At 37.9% G+C, this 26,058-nt stretch overlaps 1 protein-coding gene across 2 annotated transcripts in view; it reads left to right on the top strand.

Annotated features, from left to right (window-relative positions):
• Window positions 1–526: 526 nt before the first annotated feature.
• The window catches only part of GCC2 (GRIP and coiled-coil domain containing 2), a 35,715-nt gene continuing 10,183 nt past the window's right edge, over window positions 527–26,058 (top strand). For both annotated transcript variants that reach the window (XR_015698204.1, XM_087726425.1), the window contains exons 1-19: window positions 527–662; window positions 3,520–3,582; window positions 6,171–6,255; window positions 6,531–6,598; window positions 7,823–7,927; window positions 9,581–12,061; window positions 13,397–13,457; window positions 14,500–14,600; window positions 16,157–16,255; window positions 16,824–16,943; window positions 18,010–18,174; window positions 18,255–18,359; window positions 18,564–18,726; window positions 19,197–19,297; window positions 19,398–19,475; window positions 20,309–20,446; window positions 23,329–23,444; window positions 24,506–24,682; window positions 24,943–25,160. Coding sequence is in view for 1 of the 2 variants with exons in the window: in XM_087726425.1 (XP_087582551.1) it covers window positions 657–662; window positions 3,520–3,582; window positions 6,171–6,255; window positions 6,531–6,598; window positions 7,823–7,927; window positions 9,581–12,061; window positions 13,397–13,457; window positions 14,500–14,600; window positions 16,157–16,255; window positions 16,824–16,943; window positions 18,010–18,174; window positions 18,255–18,359; window positions 18,564–18,726; window positions 19,197–19,297; window positions 19,398–19,475; window positions 20,309–20,446; window positions 23,329–23,444; window positions 24,506–24,682; window positions 24,943–25,160 (4,450 nt within the window). In the remaining variant the exon portion in view is untranslated. The remainder of the gene's footprint in view (window positions 663–3,519; window positions 3,583–6,170; window positions 6,256–6,530; window positions 6,599–7,822; window positions 7,928–9,580; window positions 12,062–13,396; window positions 13,458–14,499; window positions 14,601–16,156; window positions 16,256–16,823; window positions 16,944–18,009; window positions 18,175–18,254; window positions 18,360–18,563; window positions 18,727–19,196; window positions 19,298–19,397; window positions 19,476–20,308; window positions 20,447–23,328; window positions 23,445–24,505; window positions 24,683–24,942; window positions 25,161–26,058) is intronic.

Here is a 26,058-nt window from a genome sequence, read left to right as displayed (position 1 = left end):
CCTGCTTTTGTTGGCTTCCTTCCAAAATGTTTTTTTAATCTTTCCAATCTAATCAACTGCACTGGGAGCTCTGCTATTCTTCCATCCAATTATTAACTAGGGTCAAGCCTGCTTAGCTTTTCATCCTCTGTCAAAGTGGGTTAAGTGCTGCCCCCTGCTGCTTCCAAGGAAGTTATAAATTGAAGCCCAGTGCTGCAAAGTATTTAAGGGAAATATAAAAACATTTATTTTATGCAGCAGAACCATCTCTAACTATGGAGATGCCAGAGAAGGCAGTCGAAGGCAACGCCTACTGTACACACACAGAGCGAGACTAGAAACAGGTAAGGAAGTCTGTCCGTTGCCATGGCAATTCGAGGCTCGAAACTTCGAAACTTTTAAGCAAGCGCTTTAAATTAGAACAGTAGATCCGCGCGGCAAGAATCAGCCGACCGCTAGGAGGCCACAGAGCGCTCGCAGAACACTCCCTGCTACCATCTAGCGGCCGTTTGGACGTTTCCGGCCCTCGATCGAACTCCGCTTGGGTGGCGCTCGCGGCGGTTTCGCTGACGTCAGCGGAGGGCGCGCGGACGAACGGTGACGAAGGCGGAAGCGGCTCAAGGGCTGCCGTGGAGGCGACCTCCGCTTCCCCCAACTCAGCCGGAATCAGCGCTGCCATGGAGGTAACCGGCGACGGGGAGTGGGGAGAGGGCGGGAGGCGCCGCCCGAGGAGCTGAGCCTGCCCGGTTTCGCTGGCCTGCGACCCACGAGGGTTGGCTTTTCTCGGTTCGCTTTCCCTCCGGCTGTAAAAAGGTCTCCGCCCCCGCCGTTAGTGGGCCGGGGGGGGGGGGGCGTTTTCCTGGGTGGGGGACGATAAAAAAAATGCCGTTGAGTGGTGCTCGGAATGGCTGGATAGTCTATTCTGGACCGAGCCGAACCCGTGGTCTGTATCCGCTTTTCACAAGTCGTCTTGAAACACCGCCAAAGTGATTTACCGAGAGGCTAAAATTCTTTTAAGCAGCCTGAAATGGGTCCTATTCGCCACAACCCGAGATTTTGTGTGTATGTGTGCGTGTTGCGGATGGTGCCGAATCGCCTTTGGTCTTGCCTACCTATGACTTTAGCAGCAACCTGGCAGTCCCAACAAGTGAAGCTTTCCTGGTTCAGACTGAAGTCAAGGAAGGCGCGGTGCTTAAGAAGGAAGCAATAAAGGACTCTTGGCTGCAACCAAAACTTTATTTAAGTTGCTTACATGTTGGGTTTTCTCACTTCCTTCAGATTTACAGTAGAAAACAACAAGTTTTTGAAATGTGGGCACGGTCTGTTGTTCGATTTTGGCTTCATGTCTTATGAACTTGTTGTGGTTTGCTCAGTAAACTGGTTTAGTGTAATGTACTATAAGCCCTCTCTGATTTTGACAAATAATGAACTCCAGGTAGTATAATCAAACAGCAGGGTAGAACAAGAAGCAATGGATGGAAACTAATCAAGGAGAGAAGCAACTTAGAACTAAGGAGAAATTTCCTGACAAAACAATTAATCAGTGGAACAACTTGCCTCCAGAAGTTGTGAATGCCCCAACACTGGAAGTTTTTAAGAAGAGATTGGACAACAATTTGTCTGAAATGCTATAGGGTTTCCTGACTAGAAGACCTCCAAGGTCCCTTCCAACTCTATTATTCTATTTTAGCACCTTGCAATTATCTTTCACTTTTAATCTTGTGGAAAGGAAAGCCAGTAGTACAGAACATTCATTCAAGTAAATATGGTAATGTCTGGACTCTTCCTCCCATCACGCCACTAAACAAAGCAGTGTGGTGGCTTATTTAAAGGCTAATCAGGACACACACACACCCCAAAAAAGTTTGAGACGTTATAATGTGCTCTGAATGCTGAATATAATTTTCTCTGTACTTACAACAGTTTGTTAACTGTCTTTGCAATAAGTTTATGTTCTAAGCTTTTGTGTGTCAGTGTATTGCATTGAAACAAGACCAATTTTTAAAAATTGGATGTCATCAGATTTGGTCATGATAACTCCTGATTTATTTGTATTAAATGGTCTACAAAACAGTATTTCATCTTTTGACAAAAATACAGGGAAAAATAATTCTAAATGTCATAAGGGAGAAAGTTGAACTAAACTTTCCTTGCCACACCTACAAGCAATACATTCCAGAAATATGTTGGTTTATTAGTAAACATTATTGTCTTGAGCTACAGATTTTTTACCAGAAGGTGGTGCTGAGAGACTGATGTTTTTATTCTGTAGGATAATTTAAGATTTCGCTTTTATTTTTCAGTGTTGTAATGTTAATATAAGTCATTCAGAGCTTTTACAATGAGATGCTATGGTGTTCAAATATCAAATATGTGGGCACTATAGTATATCATAGCATATCATGACAGGAATTAGTTTAATGTATACCCCTTTACAATTTGTCATAGTTGAAAAAAAGTTTCACATTCCCTTGCCCAATTTTTTTTATTAACTTACCATATCATCTATGTGTGACAACTCTGGTTAACCTTAACTATGGCCTATTCAAATTGTGGGTTATGAAGCAACAGAATTTGTTGTTGGTAATTTAAAACAACAGAAGAAAAAAGCATATTTTCTCCTCATAGCTATCCCAGAGAAAGAAGAGAAGTAGATGAGGTATAATGTTCTGTATTGTAGTACACTTTTGTTTCTTACAGCATCCAAATAGTTTTCTTTTTCCCAAATCCATAGGAGATGATTGGTTTTCTAACTGAACTTTAGTATATACAGTTTGCAATTTTTTCTTCCCAGAGTAAACTATGTAGAGTAGGACTTCACAGTGCTTTTGATAAGATGTGGGAAAGGTGCTTTGCAATATGTTACAGGATAAATGCAGCACATGCTTGTGTATCATTTAAAAGTCTATCTTTTTCTGAGAGTGCAAGGCTGCTGTTGAAGCCTGCAAATAGGTCTAATGCTTTCCCACGAAAAGAAACTTGTGCCTTCAACTTAGTCTTAATTCCTGATGACCTGATGGACTCCCTACAGTTTTTTTGGTAACATTTTTAAAAGTGGTTTTGCTGAGAGAGAATGACTAGATTAAAGTAATCCAATAGCTTTTTGTATAAGGTAGAAATAGAATTCTAGCCTCCTGATATTTAGCTGATGGCCCAATCACTGTATCAGACTGGCCCACAACGCCCCTTCCCTTCTGTCATTAAAGCAGAAATCTTGCAACAGCAAGAAAAAGACACACCTAATTTAATAAATAACAAACAGATCCTGCATTCACCTCTTCCTAGTCAAATTTTTAAAAGTATTATGTAACATTTAACAAGTACCATTGAATATTTTGGGGTAAATATAATGTAGAATTGCTAAGATTCCTTTCTGTAATTTTAAAATGTTAGTTATTCTTTTAACTGGTTTAGTAATGGAATTATTTAAATGCTATTTCTTTTTGTAAACTGCTTTTTTGAAAAAAAAGTGATAGATATGATAATATAAAACTCTGATATTTCATGCTTTTTTCAATATAAAACTTTATTTCTGCTTAGCTGCAAGATAATGAACAAGAAATGGCAGCTTCTCCTCCTTCAGCCACATCAGGGAAGTCAAAGGTATATTTCTATAAACTTTTCTGACACCTTTATAATCAGAATTGGAAGTCGCTATCAGGGTCATCTGGATGAACGTTTCTCAACTTCACTAACTTTAAAATATATGGATTTCAACCTGCTGGCTGGAGAAGACTGATAGTTAAAGTCAATTCAAAGTTGCTGAAAATGAGGAACACTGATCTAGATTGCTACTACCACCCCACTCTGGATTCAGTGGGTGACTATTCAGCCTCTGCTTAAAAACCTCTAATAAAGGAGAATTTATCATTTCATATCAGAGACTATTTCACTGCCTAATAGTTTATCACAGTCTGGAAATTTGTTCTGATGTCTAATCACAACCTGCTCCCTTGTAGTTTTAACTAGTTGGTCCTGACCTCTGTGGCAATCAATAATAATTTTTCTCTCTTTTCTATATGACAAGCCTTCATAAAAACCTTCATTAAAACTGCTATCATCTATTAGTTGTTTCTTCTGTAAATTGAACATACCCAGATTCTTTGAACATTACATGGCTTTATTATATAAACAAGCCCCCACTATCTTGGTAGTAATCCCCTGAATCTCCTCTGATTTATCACTGTGATTTTTTAACAGTGGTGACCAGAATGAGATACTCCAAGTGGTTTAATAAATTGGTTCATTTTCAAATATAAATATTAACTTTGTTTTAAATATAAATACAGAACCATTGCCATTAAGTTTATTTATTTTTTATTTGGCAAGAAATAACGGATATAGTTTTTAGTGGAAACATCTTCCAATCATACCAGGAAAAGTAATTAAATTGCTATTTTTTTAATTGATCTTTCATGCAATAATCTGTTTAAAATAAAATATAGCTTTTGCAATGTTCAGATATTCTTTTTAAGCTTCATTCTATGTGTAATTGGGTTAGCAAATCAAAGAATTATAAATATCTGAGGATAGTTTAATTTACTAAGTCCTTAAATATATCTTAATCTTAACCAACATCATGGCACGACAAAACCGCGCTACACAAAATAGCGGAGATTAAATCGTGTCACTAAAGTCGCGACGTCATCACCGCTGCGACAACAGCGCGGCGACAGAAGGGCGTTCTACATGCTTCGTTCTTTGCTTCCAAAGGTAGCCCTCCTCCTCCAGCTGACAGCGGCAGCGGGCACGGGGCAAAGTAGGCAGGAAGGGTCCAGCACAGCTGTGGGGGGCAGCAGGAAGCCTGCGGGGGGGGCTGAGTGGGGACGCCGGTGGCGGAGGAGGATGCAGCAGCGGCTGAGGCTCTCCCAGGGCCGGCGAAGCGGGCTTGCCCAGCGGAGGCAGGCCGCCCTCTTCTTCCTCAACAACATCTCCTTGGACGGGCGGTGGCCGCTGCCGGGCAAGCCCACTTCGCCGGCCCCGGGAGAGCCTCAGCTGCTGCCGCGTCCTCCTCCACCGCCGGCATCGGCGGCCCCGCTCGGGCTTCCTGCTGCCCCCCGCGGCTGAGCTGGACCCTTCCCGCGGGCTGCTGCTGCTGGGCAGCCCGCTTTGCCCCGTGCCCGCTGCCGCTGTCAGCTGGAGGAGGAGGGCTACCTTTGGAGGCAAAGAACGAAGCATGTAGAACGCCCTTCTGTCGCCGCGCTGTTGTCACGGCGGTGATGACGTCGCGGCTTTAGCGACGCGATTTAATCTCCGCTATTTTGCGTAGTGCGGTAGGGTCGTTTTTTCTTAGCGCTTCAGACGCCGCGGATTTGCCTCCGCGCTTATGTCGGCACGGATAAGGGCATCACGGTTTTGTGGTGGAACCAACCAACATAATAAACTGCATAAATTTCAGTTGGAAATTAGTGTTGTCCAATTATCCAGGTACCGTGTTTCCCTGAAAATTAGACAGGGTCTTATTTTATTTTGACTCCTGAAATAAGCGCTTGGCATTATTTTCAGGGAGGTCTTATTATTTTTGAGGTGCAGGAGGCGGCGAGCGTGGTCACTTCATGGCTGCTGCTGTGTTGCAATATTTTCAGGGAGGGCTTATTTTAGCGCATGCACTAAGAAGGCTCATTGGGCTTATTATCCTCAGAGGTCTTATTTTCAGGGAAACGGTATATTATTCTTCAGTCTGTAAGATCAAAACTCTCACAGGGTTTCTTTTCTGGATCAGGAATTTTGTTATTGAAACATTTAGTACCCCTCAATATTGTCTGTTGTAGTTTAGTAATGACTTGGAAGCTGAAGGTTTTATTCTACTGGACCCATAGAACAGTATTAATGTAGCTCTTCAAAATATCTTGCTTTATTTAATTAGTCAAAGTAATATTTTGAAATATATCATGGAGGAATATGGAGGTCTATTGTAATTTTGGAAGACGTAAGGGCTTTAAGTATTATTGTTCTGAATGGTTGATCTCATTTTGTAGGTCTATTGGAACTAAATGTGTTTTACAATGATATTAAACCAAAAAGAGTACATCATACATTACAATGTTTTCTTATGAGTCCTGAAGTCAACAGCCATCTGTAGTAATATATCGGTTGAAGAGCAGAACCAAATATGTTCTGTATGATTATCTGTATGTTTAAATGAAATTTGAATATGCATCCATTTTAATTTGCGTTTATGGATTTTACAGCTGGACACATTAACAAGAGAAGATCTTATCAAATTTTCAAAGAAGCAAATGATGCTTTTACAGAAAGTGAAATCCAGATGTGCAGGTATCTTTACAGAAACATATTTAAATTTATTTAAAAGCCATATGGCAGGCTACTCTGGAGAAATTTAGCAAATCCTTTCTCTATATTCTCTCTTCCCCCCACTTCCTGCCCATAACTTGCATTAGCATCCATGATATGAAGCTTCCTGATTAGACATGTTCCTGTTAATAATGCTGAACTCTATAGGTTATATAGATTATATTTTGTTATTGTGTAAAAATAAGATATAAATATAACAAGATACTGATTCATACTCAAATAATAATTTTCTCTAGAATTAGAAAAAGAAATTGAGAAACTAAAAACAACATCTGTGGCTGGAGGAACTGATGATATTATTCAGGTATGAATCCATAATAATGCATAACATATGGTGCAATTATGTTTGAAATTCATTGTTTGGTCCAGTGGGAATGATAATGGCTTGAGTTATGTAGCTCACATTGCTCTGTATGTCTTTTGCATCATTTACCTAGAGATAAAATAAAATACAGACTGCTGGTTGATTGTGAATAACTTTTAAATTGAATTTCACTTAATATGGATTGCTTTTTAGCTTCTTCTGTGTTCTTAGAATTGAATACTGTTTATGTCTGGTATAAAAATGTCTTATTATTTTTTAAGCTAAAATTCAAATAGTGAAAGGAATTGTTAGCTTTAATTATTCAACTCACCATACAACTCATAAGAAGGTTTTACCTACTTTAAGACAATGGCAACTTTTGGATGAAATACTATATTATAATCATAGTATTATAATACTCTATGCAGAAACCTAGGCTCACTCTCCCCTCCTCATTGTAGGTACAAAGAGCTCTTTTCCATTTTCCTTTAACCTCAGTTCAGTTTTACATTCAAACTCTAAAATGAAAAAGGTTTACTAAAACATGGTTTAATTAACCATGGTTTGCTTGGCTCACACGGACTGCAATGTAAGGCTCAAGTAGGATTAAAAATTGCACTAATTGAAAAACACAAGTGAAACCTTCTAATCATAGTCTCCTAATAGGGCTAATCATAAAAATGTAAGTACTTTTATCATCACTTTCTTTTGTCACCTCTGTCCTCTAATATGATAGAGTAGGTCTGATGTTTATTGATAAACAAAGTTTACTCTATATTTTGGGATTAATGATGAATACCTTCTATAACCAAAATTGACTGTAGGATATGTATTGTGTTTTTGTTAATTTTTTTCATTTTAATGGTAATGACCGGATTATTTTCCTTCCCCTGTTAAGATGTCATTTATTTGTGAAGAATGTTTACAGGTGAATTTCACTGAAAGATCATTGATATAATTAACATGGAAACAAATATTTCTGAATAACTTTCACATAAGAGAACACATGATGAATAACTTCCTTCCCACCCCCCTCAGACTTCTGGGTGTTATGCCAAAACAAGCAATAACTCCAGGAGAGTGGTTCTAGTATAGTCTCTGGCAAAGAAAAAAGAGAACTTAAGAGAAAATGCTGTGTTTGTGTGCGTGTGTGTTTTTAATAAAGTTAATGTATCTCTGCTTTTGAAAGATAATTACAATTTTTTTCTCTCTTCTCAAAACTAGGCACTTACAGAGAAACTGAATATGGTTCTTTTGGAAAAAGCAGAAGCCCAGCAGCAGTGTGTAGCTCTGAAAAAAGACCATGTGAAAAAACAGCAAGAAGCAGAGGTATTCCATAAGAAGATTTGATAATTGTTGACATTAAAACATAGTTTATTAAATAGATTTGAGTCACAGAAAATCCTTTTATTTAAGCTTTTTGGCTTCTAATTCTGGTTAATATGAACTGCCCAATTTTCTCTTGCAAACAGGCAAGTACAAATGCTAGGAATGAACCACACAAGCGTGTAATGTTCATTGAAATCTGTGTATAGGACAGTGTTTCTCAATCTTGGCAACTTAAGATGTGTGGACCTCAACTCCCAGATTTCCCAGCCAGCCACTATCCTGATGGCCAGGAAATTCTGGGAGTCAAAGTCCACATCTTAATGTCACGATTGAGAAACTACATTATTCCAGTCCTGAAATGTGGGTCAACAGTGTGCCATTGTAAGATTTGCAAATCTTAATGTGATAAAAAATATTTTAATGACAGAGAAAAGCAAAACTAAACACTAATGCACATATATATGTTGAGTGAAAATGTTATATTCTACATATGGGGCATTTAGATACTATAAAAATATAGAAGTTCTAAATTTTTATTCTAAATTTGCATTATTCTTCTACTTTGCTAAACATTTTACTGTTCTCTGATCTCTCTGTTTTGGAAAAAGTATATGAAAGTACATTTAGGATTTAATCTGATACTCATTTCTCTGACACAAGTTTATCATCAGACATAAAGTTTATTGCTATATAAATTTCCCGTTCAGTTTTACAAATGGAATAAATTGGAAAGGAACTAAATCAATTAAGTTTATATTATTTACGGACTATATAGTATATTCTGTTGTATTTAGAAATCCTGTCTTGCTAAATGAAATGTACATTTTCCCCTTATCAGAAAAATTATTGCTCTAAGTCAGTGATGGCAAAAGCAGGGGAACGCGGGCGTGCCACACCTCCAATGCAATGAGCGAAACCCTGCAGCACGCATGGGCGCATGACAGGTGTGAACCCCCATTGTTTGCATGTTTTTTTCACTCTCCCCAGGCTCCAGAGGCTTTAGAGACCCAGAGACCATCCGGAGGTTACAGGAGCTTCCATGAAGCCTCCAGAGTGCAAAAAACCAGCCCCTATGGGCAAATCGGAAATTTGGGAACAGACTTCCGTTTGCTCGTAGGGCCAGTTTTATTCCTCCGGAGCCTTCAGGGGCCTTCCGGAGGCTTCCCTGAAGACTCCAGAGGACAAAAAAGGACCCTAGAGCAAACCGGAAGTCACTTGTAGGGCCAGTTTTAGGGAAGGCCCCTGAAGGCTCCGGAGGGCTTAAACCGGTCCTACGAGCAAACCGCAAGTCCATTCCTGAACTTCCAGTTGGCCCATAGGGCCGGGTTTTTTGCGCTCCGGAGGCTTCAGGGAAGCTCCTGAAACCTCCGGAGAGCCTCCGGGGGAGCAGGGGAGGCTGTTTGCACGCGCTGGCCAGCTGACAGGGCAACACCTCGCATGCCCTGACAAATGGCTCCGCGTGCCACCTGCGGCATGCATGCCATAGTTTTGCCATCCCAGCTCTAAGTTGAAATAAAGATATAAAACAATAATAATACCTCTGCAGATTGCACATGTATATTTCTTGTAAAATCTACTAAATGTTTGATTGTTAGTTCTATAAAATAGACCTGATGCTTCATCACATATTTGATTTATTTATTTTTTAATTAGGCTGCTCTTGCTCAGGAAGAAATATGGCAGAAGAAGTTTGCCCAATTGAATACCTCTCACCAGAAAGAAATTGAAAGCCTTAAAAATGAAGGATTAATTGCACAGTCCAAATTTAATGAAACTATAGCCACATTGCAAAAGGAGCTGCATATAGAACTGAAAAAACAAGAACAGCTCACAGAACAGCTTAACTTCCATACTAATGAGCATGATGAAATTAGAAGACTACAGGAAGAAGTCCAGCAGACAAAGATCACTTACGAAGAGCAGATCTTGAATCTAAAGAAACAGATAGAATTTTCCAATGCATCTAAAGAGGAGGAAATTACCAAACTAAAAAGTACTATTGAAAGTAATTCTAGACAGCATCAAAACAGAATTGATGAGTTAGGTGAAGAGCTAGACAAACTGAAAACCTCTCACCAAGATGAGCTATCAGAGCTACTGCAAAAACTTGAAGCCTCTGCTAAATTATGTGAGGAGGAGCAAATTAAAGTAGATAAGCTAAAGCTGGACTTGATAGAGCAATACGAGGTAAAAGAGAAAGAGATGCAGGTTGAATTGCATGCTTGTAAGGAGAAATATGAGCAGGAATTGGAATGCATAAGGCAGACCTTGACTAAGGATGATGAAAATCAAAATGAGACTAGAAATGCTGAAACAGAACCAGAAGTAATAGAAAAGACTGGGCATATGGATCAAGCTTTCAAAGAATTGGAATCTCGGCACAGTATATTAAGGGATGAATTAACTTATATGAACAATGTTAAAATGAAACTGGAATTGGAAGTCCAACATATAAAAGATGAGTATTTTCATGAAAAGGAAGATTTGGAATTCAAAATTAATGAACTGCAACTTTCTAAAGAAGATCATTGTTGTGTAATAGAAAAACTGAAATCAGAGCTCCAGTCAGCAAAAGAACTATACGAAAAACACATAAAAGAGAATAGCCTCAAAATCGAGGGTTTAGTAGAAACACACAAAAAAGAAATATGTGAACTGAATCAAGCTATAACATCAAGTGCGGAGAAAAAAACCCAGTCACTTAATATTAAAATACAGGACCTCGAAGAACAATGTCAGAGGCATATAGAGGAGAAAGAAGAAGCCATCGCTAGTTATGAGAACTTGCGGGAAACACTGGTAACTTTGCAGACTGAATTGGGGGAATCAGCTGGGAAGATAAGCCGAGAATTTGAATGTATGAAGCAACAGCAGGCTTCTGATGTTGATGAATTACAAAAAAAGCTCCGAGCTGCTTTCAATGAAAGGGATGTCCTCCGAGAAGAGGTTAGTTCTCTCCGTCAACAGATAGAACATTTCTCCTCCCAAAAAAAGGAGATAGAAGAGCTCGGGCATAAAATAGGGACACTTCAAGCAGAGAATGAGCAACTGCTTTGCTGTCTTCATCAAAAGGAGTCTAACCTAAAACAAATGGAAGAGAAAGAAAATGAACTTTCCTCACAGAATAGTAGCTTCCAGGACAAGATGCAAGATTCAGCTGAGGAAATAGAAAACCTGCAGAAAAAATGCAAAACACAACAAGAGACGGTAATGGAACTTCAGCAAGAAGTTGAAGCTCTTAGCATATGCAACCGTCAATTAAAGGAACAGGCAGAAGAGTTAGGAGAGAGACTGGAAGGCGTTTCTGGAGAAAAAGAAACAAACCAGGAGAAGCTGATTAAATTTGAACAACAAATGGAAGCTATGGAACAAAGTAGAACAGGGCTGTTATCTGAAATAGAGGCTCTTAAAAGTGAGAACAACAAATTGAAGGAAGAACAAGATCAAGCAAGGCAGGAGCTTGACCGCTTGTCATCTGAAAAAGGAGACTGGAATCTATCCAAAGATAAAGCAGAGAGCCTAGAAGTGAAACTACATATGGCCTGTGAAGAAAAAAGCCATTTGATTAAAGTACTTGAGGAAGAAAAGGCCTTTAAATCTCTTGTTGTTAGTCAACTGCAAAGTCTCCATGAAAAGATGGGCTCCAAATACCCAGATGAAAACAAAGAAGAAGATATTATTGGCACGTTGCAGGCTGCAAATGAATGTTTGGCAAAAATGAAGCAAGACGAACAAACTCTGATCTCTGAGAAAGATGAAAATGTTAATCTGCGGCAGGAATTGCAGAGAGTCCAGGAAGAAAATGAAGCTTGTTGTGCAGAATTAAGATCTCTGTTGGATGATTATGAAAAAGAAAAATGTCTCTTAAAGGAGGAATTGGAAGGAGCTTTCTCAGAAAAAGAAGTACTTCAGCTTGACATCCAAGAGTTGAAACATACCAGTGAGAAAATCAGCAAGGAGAACCAAGATCTTCTAGTTCATATAGAAAATATTTCTGAACAACATGCAAATCAAGAAAACAAAATGAAAGAGCAGGAAGAAAAATCGGAAAAAGAACAGAAAAATCTAATCTTAATTTTGGAGCAAAAGGAGACTGAACTGAAAAATGTGCAAGCTGAACTTTCTTTGCTAAAGGTTAGGCTTTTATTATTGAAATATTTAGGTTCTATTATTGACATCTTTAGACCCCAAGACTTAAGTTGGAAAGCTTTGGGGAAGTATATGCAAACAAATTTCTCTCTACTGCTCATAAGAGAATAAGTACAAAGATGTACTTTGTTTGAACTTTCAATGGTTCCTTTTCATTTTAGCAAACAAGATTGTTTTAATCCCAAAACAAGTATATTTGTAGGTATATGTGTACATTATCAAATTCAAAATGATCTTTTGATCAAAGTTGGGTAATGGGTAGCATTTAACTTAATTTTCTTTTAGGATCAGAGAAGGGTTTTTTAAAAAAAATAAAAATAATGGCATTTTGAACGATGAAAGATTAACCCTTGTCTTCCATCAATTCAAAAGATCCCTTTTTCTCCTTAGTTTTCAGAGATAGATTTCAAGTTTGAAAGTTAATAAATTTAAAGATTTCTTTGTCATTGGCTGATCCAAAATACAGTTTGTACTTGTTTGTTGACTACAAGTGAAGCTGGCAATGTGGTCATTAAGCAAAATGGCCACTAAATGAAACTGCAACCCTTCTTATGATCTTACTTCAGCTTTCTTTTGCTTTACAGACCAACAGAGTTGGTTGCAGAGTTAATTTTTTAACACTTGTACATTGTGAAATGTCACTAATCAAGGAAGTTGCTAAATTAGGATTACCTGCAAACATGTCATAATGCTTTATGTTTTTTGTAATTTAATAATGCCCAAATCGTAATGTCCACCATTTACATAGAAGACGTACATACCAAGTAAAGGTAGTCCTTGACCTATGACCATAATTAAACCAACAATTTATGTTGCTAAATGAAAAGTTTGTTAAGTGAGTTTTATCCAATGTTACGATCTTTCTTGCTACAGTTGTTAAGCAAATCACTGCAGCTGTTAAATTACTAACAGTTGTTAATAAATCTAGCTTCCCCATTGATTTTGCTTGTCAGAAGATGCAAAAAGTGATTGCATGACCCTGGGAAATTGCAACCGTCATATTTATGAGTGAGTTGCCAAGTTCTGAATTTTGATTGTGTGTCCATGGTGCAATGGTTGTAAGTGTGAAAAACGGTCATAGGTCACTTTTTTTAGTGTCTTTAAACAGTCACTAAACAACCAGCTGTAAGTTGGTACTCCGGTTCTACCTGTAAATCCTGCTGGGTTTTTTTATTGTATAAAAACAAAAAATTGACCAGTCTAATAATTTTATGTTAAGATTATGATAGGATGTTCTGTCTCTAGAACTTGTTTCCTTCACCAAGCAAAAGGAATCATCTGCTGAAATGCCCATCTTACTTATTTTTCTTTATAATGCAGGAGTCTGTAGAGAAGTCTTCTGCTGATCGCGATCAGCAATTATTAGAAACAGAGAAAATAGGTAATTTATACATTTTGTTTGCTTTCTTTTCATATCTTTGTTTTATTTTTCAAAAAAGTTTGTACAGAAATCATTACCGTATTTTTCAGAGTATAAGATGCATCTTTTTCCCTCAAAAAAGAGGCTGAAAATCTGGGTGCATCTTATACACTGAATACAGCATTTTTTTGCGTCCCGAAACCCTGCTTCCTTCACCAAAATGGACGTGTAGAGCCTCTAGGAAGCTTTTAGAGAGCTGGGGGCTGGGAAAAACCCCATGCCCCTTTTTTTTTTTTTACGAAAAACGGGTCCATTTTTGCAAGTTAAAAATGCTTGTTTTTGCCTCCCCACCCAGAAGCACTCTGCAAGCCCCTTAAAGGCTATTCATGCCTTTTTGGGGGGGAGGGAACAGGTCCATTTTCGCGAAAAACTGACTGTTCTTGGGAGGTTTGCAGAGTGAAAAAACTTTTTTTACTTACCTCTTCATAACCTTGTTGCCTCTTATACTCCGGTTCGTCTTATACTCAGAAAAATAGGGTAAATGCTTTTCTATAGTTTGTTATATGGAGTAATACCCTACCAGTCTCTGCGAAGCAAGAACCTATGCATGTGCCTTAAATTACCGATTATAGTTTTAGCATAATGCTCTTGAGAGTAAATATACTTAATAGACAAAGCTCATGCAGAGGATAATTTAAATAGCAGGCTTTGAGGCAAATATTGAACATTAATTTTTTCTTTAAAAATATATAATTTTGTGATTTGGCATTTAAGAGATTGAGGTGAAGTAGCAAGTGATCACTTAATTTATTTCAATTTGATGACTATGAACATTTTTACCACACACTTAATATATTAGATGTGCATTATTTGTTGTTGAATTGATGCTGCTAATTGTCAAATCTTAGACCATTTCAAACTGAAGTCCTTTGAAATGGTGACTAAATGCAGCATACAATTCAAGTGGCGATACAAATAATGAAATGAATACTTTTAATATAGTTATTGGCTATAGGAAGATTTTTGCTTTTACATTTTAAAATATTAATTTGATTTGCTTTAGTAAATTTGGAACAACAGCTGAAAGAGAAGGAAGAAAAAACAAATAAAATTAAAGCTGTTGCTGTGAAATTGAGGAAAGAACTGGAATCTAGCAGGAAAGAGGTAAGTTGTCAAAGGAAACCTCTACACTATCATTCAGTTGAAGTGTTGGTAATGCAATTTACATTACACTACAAATTACATTTATATTGTAAATACATTGGTAATGTAATTATAATATGTTAAAAGTAACGTTAATAATTTTAATTGTAATATATTTTCTGAATTGTATTGTCACCCAAAATCATTTGTTGAGATGGGTGGGTCTAGAAATCAATCAATCAAATAAATAAAGGTCATTCTGGCACCATATAAAGTTTCTAAGCGCTGTTTTTATCTTATTTCATTGAAGATAAATGATATGAACATCTGGTTTTAGTTACTTTGTTCACTAAAAACTATTTTGTTTCTTAATTTACATACATTTATGCTTGTGGATTTGGTGGCAAGTTTACACTTGATTTTGCAGTGAGCACATAGTAACAGTAGTCTACATATTCAGTACAATTTGTTGGAAGCATATTTTATCACTTTTTGAAGTGGCTTAGTAAATACATATTAAGGACAACTCTAAAATTGTTCTTTTTTTAACTTCTAAAATAATCAATTACTTGCTTTCTATTTATTTCAAACATTTTGATTTAATTAAAATCAAATCTTTGTTACAGTCAAAGGCCCTAATAAGGTAGGTGGCACATAAAAAGCATTCAAAATACTTTGATGCTGTTTCAAGCCCAATAGACATTCTTGAAAATATCACTGTGTTCAATCTAGGGCGGTCACTGGAACCAGCGGTTTTGTCTTTTGGATTTGTATTTGAGCCCATCTTCAGGGAACTTTTCTCTAGCACACTCTGAGTCCGAAAGCCTGGAAGACAAAACCACTGGTCCCAGTGATTGACCCAGATTGGATCCTGCAACATTCTTCTGGGACACATATATTCGCCTTCATTCATATCGCAGCATTGCCTACATAAAATAAAACAGGGCTGCGGGAAAGCTAAGAGTTGGTGGATCAGAGTGAGCAGGCAGCTACAGGAGGCTTGTCTTTGCATCTCTTGGCTTTCCTGCAGCCCACGGCATGCCCAGATCACCTGCCTCCCCATGCCTCTGTCTCTGTGTCTGATGCTTGGACAGGGAATCAGACAGGCTGATCTCCCTGAAATCATGATTATCTGAAAATAAGCCCTGGTGCTTATTTTGGAGTCCCCAAATATGTAAGATGGAGTGTTATTTTCTAGGAAACGTGTGTGTGTGTGTGTGCATACACATACATACATATACACACAAACTTTGTTAATAGATTTTCCACTTGAATATTTTCATGTTGAAAGAGCTAGATGCATTACTTTGGAGACTTGCTGGCAATTGTACAGATTATATTTGTAAAGCTTTGAGTGAGAATCAGAATTTAATGGGCTAAATATCTTCATTGAATAGAACATTCCTGTGTCTTGGGTTCTCCCTAAGCTATAAAAATGCTCCTGTAGAATTTGAGAGTCTTTGAAAGACTGCAGAAGTGCTGTGGGATATTTAAAAGAAAAATGGATCAGTGAAAAATATATCTTTCCATTCAGATCATCTTTGCCACCGTGATTAACTTTTTTTTTCTGCCTGTAGGTACAGTCACTTAGAGAAGAGCTGGAATTAATAAAATCAGAAAAAGAGCAACTCTCTTCTTCAATGGCAGACATCATTCAGGGAGCTGAGAGCTATAAGGTAAAGCATCTTCGTCTTTACCAGGTGTATTTCAGTAACAGGCAACTCTTTTGGTCCAGTATGTGGAAGTAGAATTTTGAGAACATGTTAAAAATTTTCTCGCCAAAAAGCTGTCCTGGTGTGATACAATCACATACCAAACATCCATTCATCATGTAAAAAACATAGATATTTCCCCAAATGCTATCTTTTCCCACTTTCTTCTGAACCCAGAAGTCATTGAGCAACAATTTTCCATTCTGAAGTAATGTTAAAGAGGAAGCTATACAATTGGAGGCATTTTTAGAAATACATATGATGCTGAAGCTGGTGTATAGTATAGCCTTTATTGCCATTGTACAAAATAAATACAGTGTTTTTCTATGAAGCATGCTAGTGTTCCAGCAATATAGCTTTCACACAAGATTACAGAAAATAAAATGTAGACTTATTTCCATTGGGGTAAAAAGTCAATTTGTCTAACGTAGTGATGGGGTAAAGAAAACGATGCATCTCCCTTGTACATGTGTAATGCACTATGGGCCTATATCTGTTCCAACAATGTTTCAAATTACATGTGCTTCCCAAGAATCTTTTATTAGAATATGACAAGCAAGCAGAACAACTGGATTTTCAAAAGACTCGAGCTCGTAATTTTGAACGTCAGATTGATGACCTGACCAAACAGTTGGAGAATTCAGTTCAGCAGGTATTTATTTAGTAACGTATGTAATAAATAATTTGTTACTTGTATTTGCAAAGCAGAGGATAAAACTAAGTGGAAGAAATGGAGAGAGAAATTGGGAAAACAGACTGCTGTTTAAGGCTCCATTGTAAAAGCAATGCCTTTGACAATAGACTTCTGATTTTTTAGTCCAGCTTTCTATTGTCACTAGTGAGTAGCTAAATATCTGTGGAAAGCTTACTGAGGTGCTGCTCTTGAATGTTCTGAGTTTTCTTTTTTAAAGAGAATTTTCTGTTCTGCCAACAATTTATTTAATATTTTTCATCTTTTATCATCAGGCAGGCAGTTTTTTTGACAGAACAACAGGAGGGAGGGAGCAGGGGGAGAAGCCCTTTACCCACTTTTTGCTCCGATGTACACAATGTTGGCTTTACGCTTTCTCAGCTCTTAATAGAAAATTAGTAGCAAACTTAGCTCTTGCTTCAGGCAGTGCAAATGTTTAAATGATAGCTTGTTAAAAGTTCCCATATACAGAATGGAATAATGATTTGCCATCAAAATTGTATTACCGTATTTCCACCCATATAACCCGCCCACGCAAATAACCCGCCCACGCATATAACCCGCGGGTTTTCCGGATCGTGTAAAATATCTTCCGTATACCCCGCCCACGCATATAACCCGCCCACGCATATAACCCGCCCACGCATATAACCCGCGACGAGTAAGAGAGAAGGGAAACAGCTGAGATGGGGGGGGAAGAAACGGAGAAACAAGCCTGCGCAAGCTGGGGAAGAGGAAAGGAACGGAGGAGAAGGAAACAGCTGAGATCGGGGTGGGGGAAGAAACGGAGAAACAAGCCTGCGCAAGCTGGGGAAGAGGAAAGGAACGGAGGAGAAGGAAACAGCTGAGATCGGGGTGGGGGAAGAAACGGAGAAAGAAGCCTGTGTACCGGTAAGCCTCCGATCGTGTAAAATATCTTCCGTATACCCCGCCCACGCATATAACCCGCAGGGGGGCGCTGTGCATGTAAAAACCGCATATAACCCGCGGGTTATATGGGTGAAAATACGGTACTTCTTTATTTTAGCAAGAACAGTGGCATTCTGCAAATGAAGACCTCTTGACTCGTGTTGAGACTCTTCAGACTAATGTCAAGCTGTTAGAAACCCAACTGCTAGAAATCCAGAAAGCCAAAGCGAAAGTGGATAAGGAACTTGAAGCTGAGAAGCTTCTAAAAGAACAAAAAATGAAGGTAAGCAGTACAATTATAAAAGCAGAAAATAAAACAATTACTTTGATTATTTGAATTTAGAGCACAAACTATTTTTACAGGACCATGCTAACTCTGTCAGAGAAGTGGAAGAATTTCAGACATTACTACAGAAAGAAAAGAAGCATCTTCAGAAAGCTTTGGAAGAGCTAGAATTGGCAAAGAAGGTTGATGAGTAGTTTTCTTATTTGCTTGTCATACTTTTAGTTAAATATTTATCATCTTTTGACGTTTGGTTTTGATAGTTTCAGAATCCTAACTTTTATTTGAATAATAACATTAATTTAGAATATGAGAGAAATAGCTAATGACTTACAGACAAGGAATAACATGTTTTAATTTTACATGATGCTGAATGTTTTGATATACAGGATGCTCACAAAAGTACATTGATGGATATGGAAATAGCTGATTATGAGCGTTTTGTAAAAGAACTTAATCAAAACATTGCCGACAAAAGTAGCAGAATTGAAGATCTCGAGCAAGAAATTAAAATACAAAACCAGAAGAAAGAAATTCTAGAGGAAGAAATGAGTAAGCAGCTTCTTAGAATTTAAGCTTCCCTTTCTGTCTATAAAAGGATATATATATCAGTTCAAGAAGGCTTTGAATTCTGATTCAAAGTAATGTGCTATAAAACTAGCATATTTTAATACAGTGAAACTCAGTAGCCTGTTAACAGACAGGAATATATGTTCCCAGAATTAATATTGTTGCTATGGTTAATATTGTCTAATCAGTTAAATGCTTATTAAACAAGCTTTACTCTAACAACTATGTTGTTAGAGTTAAAAACAGATCATTGAATTTTTGTGCAAACTTTTGTACAATGATGTGACTTGCTGTTATAAACTAAAAGAAGTACAAGAATTTTTTTTCAATAAAAGAGAAGCTTTATTATGCAAGTAGAATTTGCATAAACTCCTAAGTAGGAAAATCGTGTTTAATTAAATTTCAGCTGTTTTTCTAAACAAGTCAGCAACAAGGATTACTTTGTTCCTTAGAATCCTTACAGAACTCTGTACAGGAGTACGAGGAAAAGAATGACAAACTCAAGCAATTACTGGTAAAAACAAAAAAAGAGTTGGTAGACTCAAAACAAGCAGTAAGTTTATGTTTTCCACTATTAATTCAGCTTTCCTGCCTTCTGACAACAGTATACTAATGTTTTCATGGTGTTCTTATGAATATTTTTTCTATTCCAGGAAAATGAACTTTTAAGATTTCAGGCATCTCTCAAGGGAGAACTAGAAGCCAATCAGCAACAAATGGAAGATTATAAGGCAAGATCCTTCCACCACCCCCTCCACTTTCAGACTAGTAAAAAAAGAGTATTATATCCATATCGATATTGTTTACAATGTCTGCTTGGGATGTGTGTATTATAACTTCCACTCCTCTTTCAATTCATTGAATAAATTTGAACTGTGTGAATACTGTATGTTTGTTTCATCACCAGTGATGCTGTGGATATTGCAATGGCTATAAAATTTATTTTCATTCTGGGAACTGGAACTCAGGTATTCAGGGCAATTTCCCCACATTTGGCTAGAGAGGATTTTCCCCAAATATAAGGAGCAGTAGGCCTTTCACAGAGGATCCCTGAACTGGTCCTGGATGCATGAGGCAGTTCCTGAATTACACAGGAATTCCTTTTGCATTCCCGTTTTTGCACATTTTGAATCTTGGGCTGCATGTATGTAGAATACAACTGCTGCAATTTTGTACGTGCATCAATATGACAGCCTCCATTTTATGTATGTAAAAAGCAGCAGCAGCCATTTTCACATCCCTTTGTGATGTACATGTCAAGATCTACATTTGGGAATTTTTCCTGTGCTATATAGCAAAAGTGGCCTCTCGGTCATTCCTCTGTTAATTTAATTTGCTTACTTAAGCACTTCATGACTTTGCTAATCTTAAGTTTTGTTTGATTAAACTCCTTTTGCCACAGCAATATGTCATAAGAGACTTTTCCTGAAATGCACAGTATATAAATTTGATTAATTAATAAATTAGCTTACAATTGAAAACAGTAAATATAGACTCAGTTTACTATTAGCCTTAAAATCAGAGTAAAGAGAATCCTTGTACTGAAATAAATGTATCTTTGCAGATTCAGCTGTCTGAACTAACTTGCGAAAGACACAAAATTCAGGAACATCTGCAGACTTCACTAGAGCAGCATCAGCGAGTTTTGAGTACTTACCAGCAGAAAGTAGCTGCCCTCCAAGAAGAATGTAATGCAGCAAAGGTATTTCAAGCCAACTTAGTCCGGTTGCATCTTAACAATTCCTCAGCGAACAATTCAGTAGACAGCTTAGACAGTAAGGGACAGGAGAACTTAAGGGAGATGTGCTGTTATTTAGACAAACAGGGCTGAAAGCAGTAAGTTTAAGGAGGAGGCCTAATCGATGCGATCGTATCGGCCTAGTGGAGGTAATTGGCAGTAGGCAGTCTCTCAAGTACCCAGGTCCACTACCATGAAGGGCTTTGTAGGTGATAAGTAGCACCTTGAAGCGCACCCGGAGATCAACAGGCAGCCAGTGCAGCTCGCGGAGGATAGGTGTTACGTGGGTGAAGCGAGGTGCACCCAGGATCGCTCGCGCGGCCCCATTCTGGACTAACTGAAGTCGCCGAATGCTCTTCAAAGGCAGCCCCATGTAGAGCACATTGCAGTATTCCAGCCTAGAGGTCACAAGGGCACTAGTGACTGTTGTGAGGGCCTCCCGGTTCAGGTAGGGACGCAGTGAGTGGTGAGGGAGGAGGCACAGCACAGAGGTTCTGTTAATACAGGCGACCCTTGACTTAGCAACAGTTGATTTAGTGACCATTCAAAGTTAACAATGGCAGCAAAAAAAAAAAGTGACTTAGGACCATTTTTCACACTTATGACCATTGCAGCATTCCCATGGTCACATGATCAAAAATTGGCCACCTGGCCACTGACTCATTTATGACGGTTGCAATGTCCTGGGTTCACATGATCACCTTTTGCAATCTTCACATAAGCAAAGTCAATGGGAAAATCAGATTCACTTAACATGTTACTAACTTAACAATTGTGGTGAATCACTTAACCACTATTTCAGTTGCTGATAATATGGGGCAAATTCAGTTAATAAATATTTCATTTGACAACAGAAATTTGGGGCTCAATTATGGTCATAAGTCGTGGACAACTTGTATAGGCAATCTCAGTAAAAGTAGTTGTGGCCTCCTTGTAGATTTTCCAGTCTGGCCTACCAGGTGGGACTGACATTAGTTGTTCACAGTTTGCATTCTGTCATTTGGACCATTCATAGTATTTAGGCACTTGGTATTAAAGACCTCAGAAATAGATTCCCATCAGGGGTGGATTCCGGCAGCCGCTACTGCTGGTTCGCTCAGGGATGCAGCATGCTCAGGGCTGCGCCGTGCGCATGCACAGTACAACTAAAATTGCACATGCGTAGAAGCAAAAGAAAACTGGTTCAGGGGAATGGCAGGACTGGGTCACTGCCGGTTCCAGCAATCCAGGCCACCAAGCTACTACTGGTTCAGCTGAACTGGTAGTGGTAGGAACCCACCATTGATTTCCATGTAATAGATGCCACGAGGGCAGCTTTGAGATGTGTATATTAAAAGGCAGTAGAAGAGTTCAAACATGGTCAGCATGATAGATTGTTTTCTTTAAGAAATATTATTCATCATCTGAACCTGTCACAACTAGGCTGATTGATGCACTATTTATCTCTTACATCTACTGTTATAGGCATTTAGTATATTTTCCTACATATCATAACTCTTCTCCAAAGGCTGCATACGCATGAAGTGACTTTCATTTGATTGTAAGGCACTTAAACGAAGCATGATGCTATAAAAAAAACCTATGTGTGTATGTTTTTAGCAGAAATTACCAAGGTTTGATTCACAAGAGAGTATTAAAAGGTGGCTTATAAATATTCACCATAAAAATGCCTTTTAAATGGTCACCTTTTGTGGGGACTGGTTTAAAAAGAAACAATTTACATTTTCAGTACCTACTTTGTACTTGATATTAGTAGTTGGACAAGTGTAGACTCTATTTACCAAAGACTGTTTTGGAAAGCAGATGGAAAATATGCTAAAATATTTGTACTATGGGAGACCAGTTTGAATAATCTGTGGATGCACTAGGCTAAAAGATAGATATTCTGTTTATAGCATAGTGCTCTTGTGAGCAATGTGCAATTTCCAATCTTGTTTGCTTTTGCAAAATTGAATGACTCAGAATGTAATTATAGCTAGGTTTTTGATGGATGTAGCTTTAGAAAGGGACTGGTTTATGTCTTGATGTGTCATCTTAAAATCAGAACTTCTAAAATTGTTGTGCTAGCTTCCATAGTAATTGTCCTGTGAAGCATCTGGGTATACTTTGGTTACAAATAACATTGTACTTATTCTATCATTTATGGTGTAGGGGGAGGGTGTGAAATAACATTGGTATTTGTTTTGAAAGAATTTTTTTTTTTTTGCTATTCCAATAAAATTAGGAATATATTCATTACGTTCAAACAGTTTATATTATGAAGGTGGAGAAAGAAAAAATATTAACTTGTCCTTACTGAATAAGTGGTTACTTAACTATTTATATAGAAAGTATGGTAGTTATTTACTTATGGCCATTGGAACTGGAATTTCTGTTACTAAATAGTATAATCATAAAGCAGTGAGTCAAGGAGTATGGACAGAGCTCAGGATCAGGGAGGATGCAAGGGGGATGCATGAGGGGCACAGTGAAGATCAACAAGGATGTCAGCGGGTGTGTGAGAGGGGCCATTCACATCAGGCAGGGTATATGGGGAGCCAATGGGAGTCAGGTAGAGTGTGTTTGGGGGAGGGAGGAGTGCCAACTCAGAGATGCTGGCAATCTTTCCAGCTGACTTTCCCATTGACTTTCTGGTTGGTAATCAGAGTGCTGCAGCCAGTCATAAGTAGGATCCAATTGCCAAGTGGCCAGATAATGATCAGGTGATCTTGGAGTTGCTGGTATGGGCAGATCTCCATAGCCATCATTTGTTCAGCAACATCACAGCTTTGAATGGTTACTGAACAAGTGATCATAGATCAAGGACTAACCGTAGTTAGTTTCATTTTATCACGTGTCTATTGCAGGAAGAACATTCTGCTGTAACCTCTGAATTTGAAAACTACAAAGTCCGAGTTCATAATGTATTAAAACAAAAGAATAAATCTTCACAATCTGAAACTGATGTGACCAAACAAGAAAGGTAAGCTCCTGGCTCAAGAATCATCTTTGAAGATAGAAGAGTGATCATCTGGAATCCACTATTTTGTATAAAGTCTGGATAATTTCTGTTCTGATTTTTTAAACAGAATATTTAATCAGTTGGCTAATTTTACCTTTAAAATTGGCTGAATGAGCTAATATGCTAAAGAACTGGTTAGCTCTTTCTCTTGTTCTTTTTTCAAGAAAGGAATATAAAAGAAAATTTACAGTTTTTTTAAAAATCTCTTTTCCTTTCTATTCTGTGAAAATCTCACCACAACTGAAGTCACATCTAAAAAACCAACGTAAAGCAGTCCTAGTAATTGACCTAGGTTTGTATTTTATGTGAAATATGTCATTTTAGTGTGTTCAGATCCTACAGCTACAATTCAGTCTGTAGCCATAAGTTCATATAATATCCATATAACTGGATAGCAATGCATTAGGTTTCAAAGGATCCACTTGTCCAAGAAGTGGGAATCAAGAAAAATTCCCATTACCTAAATCAGTTTTCTCAACCTTAGCAACTTTATATGTGGACTTCAACTCCCAGAATTCCCCAGCCAGGATGCCATGAGAAATATTGATCTAAATGTTCTCCAGAATAATAATAGCATAACATTTCATTCCATGTACATTTCATGGAGTATACATTCTTGTGAATATATTTTAGAAAACTCAAATCCATTTATTACTTCTGTCACTATTATTTTACAATTCAATTATGCAACGATACTAACCACATTGATCTCGTAATAATATTCAACAAAATACAGAATGAGTTTTAGAGGCCTGAAAATAAATAAATAAACAAATAAATAATATTGAATGTATATGCCACCCGACTCACAGTGATCCTGGGAATAAATAAAATGTATTGAAACATTTAATGTGCAGCACTTTAAAGATCATCAAATGACCCACTTCCAACTTGAGAGACAATTTTTCATGAAGCTTCCTGTTCAAAATTGTTCAAATTGCTCATCTATATGTTAATAACTTGTAAGTTTTAAAGAAGCAAGTTATACATTTTCTATGCTTGTGAAATTTCCTTTCTTTTAGAGAACATATGGAAACAGTAATAGAACAACTGAAGATTAAATTGCAAGAGACACAACATAATTTACAAACAAACGTGGTAGAACTTCAGACTTTGCAGTCTGAACATGATGCATTGTTGGAGAGGCACAATAAGATTCTTCAAGAGACCGTAGCAAAGGAAGCAGAACTCCGAGAAAAGTAAGTTTTTTTAGTATATATTTTTTTACTGTTGGCTTATGATTAGCCATGATTTGTTTTTAATTATGTGTCCAAATATTTTCTTCATTAATAATATTTATATCTAAAAATCAATATCCCTGTAATGGATGTATCTCTTAATAAAGTAATCTGTTTATAGAAATGATCAGCAGTGGTACAATAGCTACTCCTTCCTTTTAGTACCAGGTATTTGTTACTTTTTCTAATATTGAAACTTGGGTGGGTGTGATATTTTACAGACTTTGCACAATACAATCTGAAAATGTGGTAATAAAGTCAGAACATGCACAGATTGTGAGTCAGCTGACAGCCCAGAATGAAGCTCTTCGGAATAGCTTCCGGGATCAAGTCAGACATCTGCAAGAGGAGCACAGAAAGACAGTGGAAACATTACAACAGCAGCTGTCTAAAGTTGAAGCCCAGCTTTTTCAACTCCAAAGTGAGCCAAGCACCAAAAGTAAGCAGTGATCCATTTTTCGTGGGGGTGGGGGATGAAAAATCAATCAAGGCTACCTAATCCACTATACTTATATGCCTAAATTTAAATTAAGATTCTTCTCTTGGTAAGTCACATGCATTTAAATAAATGATTTTAAGATGAAATTTAATTTAATTTTTGTCACTAAATCAAGTGACTTATTTTATTATGGTCTGGGAAGATTCAGCTGAAGACAGTTTAGTTCATGTAGCAAAGTTAAAGGCACCTGAAAGAGTAACTTACTGTGTATAATTGATAATTTAATGCAATGGCTTCATTTGCAACAAAAATGAGTAGTGATTGATTTTCTTAAAATATTTTGGAGCAGCTATGTGGAAAGCAACTTGATGTTTTTGATGCTGTTTATTATGTACTATATTTTTCAGAGTATAAGACGCACCCCCCCCCAAAAAAAAAGTTGGTGGAAATGCCTGCATCTTATACAGCTAATGTATAAGCCCTGCCCACTCTTTGGCCGTTTTCGGCCTCTGTGCATCCCATTTTTGGCCTTCGTATGCTCCATTTTAGACCTGATCCCCTGCAGGGATCACCACAGCACATCGCCACTAATCACTGCCTCCACGCGTCGTGTTTTCAGCTCTGAATGCTCCATCTTTGGCCTCCACAGTAATCAGCAGCAATGTGGTGTGCTGATCCCCGCAGACTGGAACAGGTCTGAAATGGAGTGTTCAGAAGCCAAAAACGCAATGTGCGGAAGCCAAAAACATGACACGCGGAAACTGTGATGGGCTGGGGCTGTCCAGCAAGAACTTATTGGTGGTATTCCGGGAGGCCGATCAAACCGCCAATCAGCTGCTCGTGCTGAATCAGGCTACGATAACGTGCTGAAGCTGACCAAGCTGTTTGCTGTTTGCTG

The sequence above is a fragment of the Thamnophis sirtalis genome, unplaced genomic scaffold (assembly GCF_051295495.1).
Source record: "Thamnophis sirtalis isolate CommonGarterSnake01/CBP01778 unplaced genomic scaffold, rThaSir2_p1.2 scaffold_12, whole genome shotgun sequence".
Classification (NCBI taxonomy): domain Eukaryota; kingdom Metazoa; phylum Chordata; class Lepidosauria; order Squamata; family Natricidae; genus Thamnophis; species Thamnophis sirtalis.
This window is presented reverse-complemented; position numbering and strand designations above follow the sequence as displayed.